This window comes from Balaenoptera acutorostrata, chromosome 2 (genome assembly GCF_949987535.1).
Source record: "Balaenoptera acutorostrata chromosome 2, mBalAcu1.1, whole genome shotgun sequence".
In the NCBI taxonomy this organism is placed as follows: domain Eukaryota; kingdom Metazoa; phylum Chordata; class Mammalia; order Artiodactyla; family Balaenopteridae; genus Balaenoptera; species Balaenoptera acutorostrata.
Genome location: NC_080065.1, coordinates 135335192 through 135345496, shown reverse-complemented (window position 1 = coordinate 135345496; position 10305 = coordinate 135335192). Strand labels below are relative to the sequence as shown.

At 49.0% G+C, this 10305-nt stretch overlaps 1 protein-coding gene across 5 annotated transcripts in view; it reads right to left on the bottom strand.

The window, feature by feature from the left end:
* Positions 1 to 307: 307 nt before the first annotated feature.
* Positions 308 to 10305, bottom strand: part of NDST1 (N-deacetylase and N-sulfotransferase 1) — an 80104-nt gene continuing 70106 nt past the window's right edge. For all 5 annotated transcript variants that reach the window (XM_057539966.1, XM_057539964.1, XM_057539965.1 and 2 more), the window contains one exon: positions 308 to 7956. In XM_057539966.1, the coding sequence (XP_057395949.1) occupies positions 7837 to 7956 (120 nt within the window). In that variant the 3' untranslated portion in view covers positions 308 to 7836. The remainder of the gene's footprint in view (positions 7957 to 10305) is intronic.

Sequence of the window (10305 nt, the reverse complement as noted above, 5' to 3'; positions counted from 1 at the left end):
AATCTCAGACTCCTCATCTACATAATGGGAATGGTGACCATCCCTACCTCAGAGTTGTGGCAAGAATGAAGAGAGACGGCACTTGACAAGCAGAAGGCCTTCCCGACAGAGTGAGAAATAGTTTTTATTATCCATGTCATTGAATTCTTTATAATATCATCACCTCACCACCATTAACTACCAGCCCAGTCTTTCCCGGGGAGGCTCACACCGACTCTAGCCCGTCAGAGACTGGGATGACAGTGTCCCCTGGTGGACATGTTGTGAACTGCACCAGATAAGTCTGACCCATTGGAAAAAGACCATCATCAGTCAAAATTCAGCTTTATTTTTCCCTTTTACCCATCAATATTTCAGCATGTACGACTTAAGGGCAATGACATACTCTTACAGAACAGTAATCAAAATCACGTAATTTAACATTGATAAAATACTATTATCCAATGTACACAGTCCATATTCACATTTTGCCGGTTGTCAATATGGTGTTCTTTATAGGTAACTCTTTCCTGGTCTAGGACCCCTCCAGGATCATAAATGACATTTGATTGCCAGGTCTCTTCTGTATCCTTTAATCTTGAACCATTTCTCCGCCTTTCTTTATCTTCCATAACCCTGACAATTTTAGAGTTCAGGCCAGTTATTTTGCATAATGTCCCTCAACATGAATGTGCCACTGTTTTCTCCTTGGGTAGATTCATGTTAATGTGTTTGTCAGGAATTTCACAGGTGTTAGGCTGCGTCCTTCTCAGGCAAGCAATGTTGGTTTGTCCCAACACTGGTGTTCACTCTAACTCCCCCATTTGTGAGCATGTGGGAGCTGGGAGTCACCTATAGTCACACAGCGAGTTGGAATCCTCAGCTCAGGGGCTTGACAAGTGCTCAGGATACCTGCAGCAAGGCAAGAGCTTCCCCCCAACAGCCAGGGCCTCCTCTGGCCCTGCACTTTGGGCGCCTGTGGGCTGGGGGAACAGCAGGGTTGCTTTCATGGTAGCATCCCACAACAGTCCAGCTGCCTGGACCCCTTTTCTGCTTCACCCATTTCTAATTACTTTTAAGACTTTTTCATTCCACAACCGACACATGCATTTTCATTGTTTTTAGTAAAATATTTCAGCCAAAGCTAAAGTCCCCTTTGAAATCTTCTCCCCTTTCCCTGCCCCCTCTACCAGAGCTAACGAGTTATCAGTTTGGCGTGAGATAGAGATAGCTAGCTACATTGCCAGGAAAAATAATGCAGAATAGCATAAGCAGTACGAGCCAGCAGAGCATGTATGTGTACTTAGTTACGTAGCATTCTCTTTCCACAAATGGTCACACTTAGGTCAGTCTCAAAGATATTTCCTGGTGGGACCTGGAGACTGAGCTGATTATTCTCTCCTCCATCATCATGTTTCAGCATGTGGCCACACGAGCGGCTATTTAGCTGATCCCCTCTAGCTGGACATCTAAGTTGTTTCTAGGGCTTTGCTATTGTGGAACACACTGCCCTGTGCACCTGATCCAGGGCTTCTCTGAGGGAAATGCCCACTTCCAGGATCCAACACTGCTCCTGGGGCACCATGTCCCCTGAGTGGTCTCCTCACTTAGGGGATGAGGAGGGTTCGATGTGTCTTTGTTCGCTCAACCTGTTAGAATTGCAGGACTCTTGGGACCTCTGAGAGCACCTGGGCTGGGCTTTCAGAATGTGTTTCAAGGATTCCTAGGGTTCCAAGATGGTATGGTGACAGAGAGGAGTTGAACTGATGACAGCCCAGATACTCACCCCAAATCCAACCAGAAACACCCTTCCTGCCTCTACCTGGTTTTCAATTAAGTTTCTCTTTAAAAAACAAAAGGCTGTTTTAAAATTCAAAAATCTCTGATGTAGCCTGACCACCTACCCAGTACCGGAATCCCATCTGTATCATGCAGATCCACTGCTCCCATTAATGCAGCCTCCACCCATGTTCTTGTTGCCCCACGACCCATACCAAGCTCCCAGCTGGCAAACCCCAAACAGGCGTCTGCAAGTGCCGCCCTTGTACCATTGGGGTTGGTGTTTCGCTGTGCTCCCGCCTGTGTCCCAGCACGCCCAGCCGTCCACAGTTCTGTGGAGCTTCTGTGGCTCATCCTTCGTGGCCTGATTCAGTGTTCCCACACTTTCCTGTGCGGCAGGGAGTTTGTTTAAAAGCCACATTTCTGGGTCTCTCTGCCAGAGGTTCTGACTGAGTGGACGTGACTGGGGGAGCCTGGGAATGTGCATTTCATAAAGTTCCACAGAGGCTCCTGCCTCTCTGCTCCCTGCCTCTGCCCCTCCCCCGCAAATCTCAAGCTCAACCAGGCTGGGAGGGCTAGGAAGTCATTTGTTTTTACCCAAAGTTTTCATTCCTCGGACAGCGGGACTCTGAAGTAATTAGAACCCGTAGAAGCCGTCTATCTGAGCCAGGGTTTCCCAGAGTGCTGGAGAGGTTGTTAAAATGCAGGTGCTCGGGCCGCACCCCACATCTGCCAGAGAGGAATCTCTGGGGGTACAGCCAAAGAGTCTGCATTTTAAGCAAGTTCTCCAGAGTAGCCACTGAGTCCAACTCCTTCCACACCCCTAAGAGATGAGGGAAACTGAGGATCAAAGCATAAGAGTGACTTGGCCCGGTCACGTCACACACTGATAGCAGAACTAATTCTAGACTGAGGCTCTTCTCAGTGCTCCATCCCCAGCACTTCTCAACCATCTAGCGTGGCTGAGGGCCCTTTGTCACCTGAGACACCCCACCTGGCTGTCCTGGGACAGGCCTCTGCTATCTAGAAAAGCTTCAGTTTACAATCCATTGAATTGATCTTTGATTTGACAAAGTCACCTTGTGTGTACGGGGGCGGCCAGACTGGCTGTGCATGTGAACATCCTTCTCTCCACCCTCCCCTGCGGGCCTTGCAAAAGCGTCAGACAGACGGACAGACATGACCAACGTGTACAAACAGAACCCCACTTTATTAGCAGTTAGTTCAAGATTGTACATTAATGGAGGGAAGGTTCCCACTTTTAACACAACCCAAAACGGCTGGTTTGAGAGCCCTGACCAGGTGAGCGGGGTAGCGCCCTCCTCTCTACTCCTCTCCCCACTCCCACAAGGGAAGGAAACCTCTGCCTGCTCCCCTAATGTGCCCCGCACCCTCTCCAGTCAGCCCTCTCCTCTCCCCAGGAAATGACATGAATTTCATGCACAAATTACAAAAGGAGCCCTCTTGCTGATAAGAAAAGCTAGTACAGTCATAGAAAACCCTCTCCGCCCTCATTCTCCTCAAGGGCCACAGAGAGGAAGGAGAGAGGGAGGGATGAACTTATTAGGATAAAACACAGCCAGAGTCTCCCCATAGGCCCTTGACATTGACCCCACACAAAGCCCATGCCTCTCCCTTGTGGGAACTAAAAAATGTCTCTGGTTGTCTGAGCTGGCGAGGGGAAGCCTCTGGGGGCAGGCAGCCCTGGGCGAGCAGCCTGGGGACCCAGCAGTGCCTCGCGGGCAGCGGTGAGGGGGGCCTGGGACCTCCATCCTCACTTTAACTAGAGCAGACCTGCTTCCTTCTTTGACGTCTGAAAATCCATGCTGTAGGCCCATCTGATCATTCTAGATGGGGAAATTGAGTCCCTGGGAGGAAAACTGTCACTCAGCTACTCAGTGTACTCAACTGGGACAAAATTTCACATCTCCTGCCTCCAGCCCAGTGCTCTCCTCCGCAACCGCAGCTTGGGTGGGGTAGCGCCCCCGCGGAGCCCTTCTTTGGTGCATCCCAGGGGCTGGCTCTGCTCCAGTGCACATAGACCACGGGCCTCCAGGAAATGAAAACCCAGAGACCACAAAACAGAGAGAAAGAGAGATGCTCTTTGGTGCCCTGTGTGCCATCACCAGGAGCAACGCGGGCAGCACAGGATCTTCTGAGTCCGGGATATCTCATTCCCAACAGGCCCACACTGCGTGGTCCAGCCCCTTCTTTCTAGACCCTCCCAGGCGCGGCTGTGATGCTTCCGCCCTCGCCCTCTCCAGCTCTGGCCGGCCCCTCTGCTGATTTGGCACTTGGTACCGGTGACAGCAGAGGGGCATCTTAGGATGGACTGTAGTTTTCAAGTCAGCACAAAAGGTACCAATCCCCATAGCCTAAATTACCCTTGCCAATACAGGGGTTAGAGGAACTTGTTCTATGACACCATGAAGAAACAGACAAATCCAGCATGTGGGACTTCTCTAAGACAGCAGCCTGCTAGCCTCCGAAATAATGTCATTCAAACAACCAGAGTGAGCAGAAGGGAAAGTTTACTGACTTGAAAGAGATTTTAGAAAACACAGTTCCAAGATGCAACATGTGTACCTTAACTAGTTCCCGATTCCAAAACCAGGTATAAGTTATTTGGGAGAACTGTGAATATGGATTGATTAGCAGACGTTGCTGGGAAATTACTGTTGTGATACTGGGTGTGATACTGGGCCAATTGTAGGAGAATGTCCTAACTCTTAGGAGATGCAGGCTGATGCATTTGGGGTGGAGTCTCATTATATTTGCAACTTTTAAACTAGTTCAGAAAAAATAGGCTTGTACAGAAGGAAAGATTAAAATGTGGCAAAACATTAAGTCTGAATGGTGGGCAGTGGGAGTTCATTATAAAATATTTGGTACAACATTTACTTATTTACTTGCTCTTTCTCCTAACAAACCTGCGGGGACAGCTCGATGTTGGGACCGGCAATCTCTGCGAGTCAACCTAGCGGTATTCTTCTACTGGGGACAGACCACTGCTCCCCCAGCTGGGCCCCAGAGGCACTGGCTGCTCCTACTTAGGGGCTCGAAAGAGACCAGTCTTTTTAAACCTCAGACTCTTTCTCCCGGCACAAGAGGCCCACGCTGTGGGCAGCTCTAGAGCCCCGAGTGATGGAGGCAGCTGCAGGTGACACATGCCACCTGCACCGAGCTTGAGGCACAGGTGCATGGAGGAGATGGCAGAAGGGATGGTAGAGTTTTTTTTCTTGTTTTTGGCCAGTGACTTAGTAAACATGGAAGATGCTGAGGATACTGTGCCCACTGACCTCTGGTTTTCTCCTCTCGTTGCGGGTTGGGGGGGCGGGGTGGTCTGTGTGTTCAGCGGCTGAGAGAACCTAGAGGGACTTCTCTCCCCTCCCCAGTACCTACCGGTCCTGGAAGTGGGCTCTCGAGAGAGATTCATTAGTGGGAAGGGAAAAAGTAGCAGTGACAAGACAGACTTAAAACATGTGACAGGTCAAGTCCCCAGACTCCCAGAAGGGCCTGGACAAAAGTCTCCAGCATTTCCTCTGCTACCACAGGGCCTCAAACCTGCCTGTTTCTTCCTCAGGCCAGAGGACAAGGGGAGCGGACCTGCCCGCCCCACGAGGACAGGCTCCGGGCAGCCTGCCCAGGTGTCCAGGCCCAGAGGGAAGATCTCAGACGGTGGGAGCTGTGACGTCCTCACGGGTCACGGAGCAGAGCCCCGTGCTGACAGATGGGAAGTGAGGCCCAGGTTTTGCACTGCGGAAGCCGCTGCCCACTCTGGGAGTCTGGTTCCTGGTGCAGGTAAGTCTTCACAAGCGTACACGCAGACACGCCACCCTGCCCTCAGACACTCTGCTCCTCATCCCCTGCAGGGTTATCAGCGCCCAGGGTTCCCGGGTTCTAAGGCCCCAGTGAGCAGCATGATGGAAACGCTTCACTCAGGAGACAGCAGAGCCATATGCAGCCGGCCCCGTAGGACATTCCACTTCTCCATCCCAGTGGAGACCCTGGGAACTAAGACCCAGGCTCCCAGGCTGGGAAAGGACCTTTTGAGGTGGGGAGAGCACAACAGGGATGCAAATGCAGATCTGCAACTGAGAAGGCTCAAAGGCACCCTGGCTGGGAAGGAGTGGTTTGTCCCCATATCCTGGAATGACCAAGGGTGTGACTAAAGGAGGGACAGCAACCTGGCACAGAGTAGGGTCCCAAGGATGGGCTCAGAGGCAGTGTGGCATTGGAAGAAGAGCACTGGGCTCGGAATAGGGAGCCTCGAGTTCAGTTCTGGGCCCTGCTCCCCATCAGTTCTGTGACATCAGCCCCAGAGGCCACCTCCCATTTCTGGACCTGTGTCCATACCCGTTGAAGGACCCTTCAGCCGCAACATGCTAGAGTCTTCTGAACAAGACAAGGCTCTCCAGAAAGGATTTCCCAGGTGTCAGTTCAAAGCTGAACTGGCAGTGGGAGGGGCTGGGGAAAGGCACCCCAGCCTTAGTCACTTCACATTGTTAAAAGATGGGGGCGGGAGGGGTGGGTAGGAGCAGGCCCCAACCAGAAAATAGCCCAGAGATCCCCTTGTCTGCAGGGGGCCTGGAGGCAGTTCTGTGGCTCCCAGGGCAGCTCCCAACCTAGCACCATGTGAGGGGAAGGGGAACAGGCCAGCCTTTAAGCCCCGGGGTCTCCTACCCCATCCTGGCTGTTTCCTTTGGCCAAAAGTGCCCCAGGGTCACCGCGCTTCATGAAGCCAGATCTCCTGGAAAGAGTAGGTCTTGCTTATGCATCTCGCCACCTGTTCACCCGGGGCAGCCATGGCACTTGACCTCTCCCAGGGCACTTCCATACTGTGTCCTTGAGGCCTCCACACATGAACATGGCCCCCCTGCCCTTCCATCCCATTCTCTAGCACTGAGATATGACGCACTTTGGGACTGGGGTTTGCCACCATTTTGTACGACTGAATTAAAAACAAACCCAACCAAAAAAAAATATAATATATATATATACATGTTATATATATATATGTAACACAGTGCGACCCCAGCACCCAGGGTATAAACTCTGGCACCAAGAAAAAAAAATATTAAAATACTTTAGCTTCTTAGTATTTGGGAGGTTAAGGGGCTCTCTAGAAACCCTTAGCCACAGGCAGCTGGCGCAAAGCAGGGATGGCGGTCTCCTCAACTCTGCCCAGCATCTGCCAGAGGCCAAGGCCAGGTGGGCTTAGGGACAACATATGTACACTGGAACATGTATACGGCCGACTCCATGACCGCCTCAGTCTTTTACCACAGGAAACACCACACATGTCATATCCCAGGGGGAAGAAACGGGGTAGGCTTGAGGCCTGGGTCTCTGGGTCCAAATGCATGGCAGTGCCCCAGGGCCCTGAAGGAGGCCTTTAGGACTGGGTGGGTACTGTAGGAACCAGCGATTCTTTCTCTAAAGAGGGAAGGTGAGATGGGAAGGTATGAAGCAGAATGGGTGTGGAGGTCAAGCGTTCTCTCGAGGTGGACACACTCACACCCAGCCTAGGGACGACCTCTGGGTTCCCAGCTGACCCCTCTGAAGAGCCTGGCTTGAACCATCAGGGAAACGTCCAATCTCTCTCCCTGGTTTGGCAAAAGCCCCAGCTGGGCTCTTCTCCTCGTTGTCTGGAGGACAGGGAAAATAGGGCAGCTAATACTGAGTGGACACCCTACTGGAGCAGGGAGTGATGGGATGGAGAGGGTACAGTGGGTAGAACACAGGGACGGAAAACAGAGTCTTGTGGACTCCTTCCTACCAGCTTGTGGTCTTCCACCAACAGGAAGTGGCCTCCTCATGAAAGACTATGAGCAGAATGGACCCCAGTTGGCGAAGGAGGTCCTAGAGGCCACCAACCCAGCAACCCAGCACTGGACGCTCTGAAGCGCGTGTGGACCTGCCTGGGCTCTTCTCCTGGCCCTGCCTGGGCCGCAGCAGAGTATTGCTTGTAAGTGCTTGGCCAGCCCGGGCCCAGCTCCCCACTCTGCAGGTCAGTCTGGCTCAGCATGTGGCGGGACGTCCCTGCCGTCACATTCAGTCTGGCGGTGGTGGCCATGGCTACCTGGTGTTCTGGAGCTCTTCCCGTAGCCAGGTGGGCAGTGTCTGGCCCATCTTGTACAGCAGCTTGGAAAGCTCGACGTTGTGGTCCCGGTAATAGTCCTTCAGGAAGGCGCGGGACTGTAACAGGAAGGAAAGCTCAGATCCTGGTCGTGTGCTGACTTAAGAGTGACCCCCCCCCCCCGCTTCTTTAAAACCACCATCCTGTTGGCATCCTCCCACACTCCCGTTATTTATTCACAATCTTCTTCAAAATCACAACCTTCAAAAGAAAACTCATATAGTAGGAGCACCAAAATATAGCACACAAGGTCAAAATTCTTGTGATAGGGAGAAGAGAGACAGAATTAAAACCAGGAGCAAACAAGAAAAGAGAAACATAGTATTTTGTTGAGGATTTTTGCATCTATGTTCAGGAGTGATACTGGCCTGTAATTTACTTTTTTTGTGGTATCTTTGTCTGGTTTTGGTATCAGGGTGACAGTGGCCTCATAGAATGAGTTTGGGAGTGTTCCTTCCTGTGTAATTTTTTGGAAGAGTTTCAGAAGGATAGGTGTTAACTCTTCTCTAAATGTTTGATAAAATTCCCCTGTGAAGCCACCTGGTCCTGGACTTTTGTTCGTTGGAAGATTTTTAATCACAGTTTCAATTTCAGTATTTGTGATTGGCCTGATCATATTTTCTATTTCTTTCTGGTTCAGTCTTGGAAGATTGTACCTTGCTAAGAATTTGTCCATTTTATTGGCATATAGGTGCTTGTGGTAGTCTCTTATGATCCTTTGTATTTCTGTGGTGTCAGTTGTTACGTCTCCTTTTTCATTTCTAATTTTATTGATTGATTTGAGTCCTCTCCCTTTTTAAAAAATACTTATTTTATTTTTAATTTTTGGTTGTGTTGGGTCTTCGTTGCTGTGTGTGGGCTTTCTCTAGCTGCGGCGAGCCGGGGCTACTCTTCGTTGTGGTGCGTGGGCTTCTCATTGTGGTGGCTTCTCTTGTTGCGGAGCACTAGCTCTAGGCACCTGGGCTTCAGTAGTTGTGGCGCACGGGCTTAGTTGGTCCACAGCATGTGGGACCTTCCCAGACCAGGGCTTGAACCCATGTCCCCTGCACTGGCAGGCGATTCTTAACCCCTGCGCCACCAGGGAAGCCCTCCCTTTTTTCTTTGAGTCTGGCTAAAGGTTTATCAATTTTGTGTATATTCTCAAAGAACCAGCTTTTAGTTTTATTGATCTTTGCTATTGTTTTCATCTCTATTTCATGTATTTCTGCTCTGATCTTTATCCTCAACAAAATACTAGCAAACTGAATCCAACGATACATTTAAAGGATCATACACCATGATCAAGTGGGATTTATCCCAGGGATGCAAGGATTTTTCAATATCTGCAAATCAATCAGTGTGATACACCACATCAACAAATTGAAGAATAAAAACCATACGATCATCTCAATAGATGCAGAAAAAGCTTTTGACAAAATGCAACACCCATTTATGATTAAAAACTCTCCAGAAAGTGGGCATAGAAGGAACCTACCTTAACATAATAAAGTCCATATATGAAAAACCTACAGCTAACATCATTCTCAATGGTGAAAAGCTGAAAGCATTTCCTCTAAGATCAGGAACAAGACAAGGATTCCACTCTTGCCACTATTATTCAACATAGTTTTAGAAGTCCTAGCCATGGCAATTAGAGAAAAAGAAGAAATAAATTGGAAAAGAAGTAAAACTGTTACTGTTTGCAGATGACATGATACTATACACAGAAAATCCTAAAGATGCTTCCAGAAAACTACTAGACCTCATCAATGAATTCGATAAAGTTGCAGGATACAAAATAAATACACAGAAATCTCTTATATTCCTATACACTAACAAAAAATGAAAGATCAGAAAGAGAAATTAAGGAAACAATCCCATTTACCATCACATCAAAAAGAATAAAATACCTAGATGTAAGGCCGGATAGTATAAAACTCTTAGAGGAAAACACAGGCAGAACACTCTGACATAAATCGTGGCAAGATCTTTTTTGATCCACCTCCTAGAGTAATGGAAATAAAAACAAAAATAAACAAATGGGACCTAATTAAACTCAAAAGCTTTTGCACAGCAAATGAAACCATAAACAAAACAAGAAGACAACCCTCAGAATGGGAGAAAATATTTGCAAACGAAGTGACCAACAAGGGATTAATCTCAAAAATATATAAACAGCCCATGCGGCTCAATATCAAAACAACCCAATCAAAAACTGGGCAGAAGATCTAAATAGACATTTCTCCAAAGAAAACATACAGATGGCTAAAAAGCACATGAAAAGATGCTCAACATCACTATTAGAGAAATGCAAATCAAAACCACCATGAGGTATCACTTCACACCAGTCAGAATGACCATCATCAAAAAAAATCTACAAACAGGGGCTTCCCTGGTGGTGCAGTGGTTAAGAATCTGCCTGCCAATGC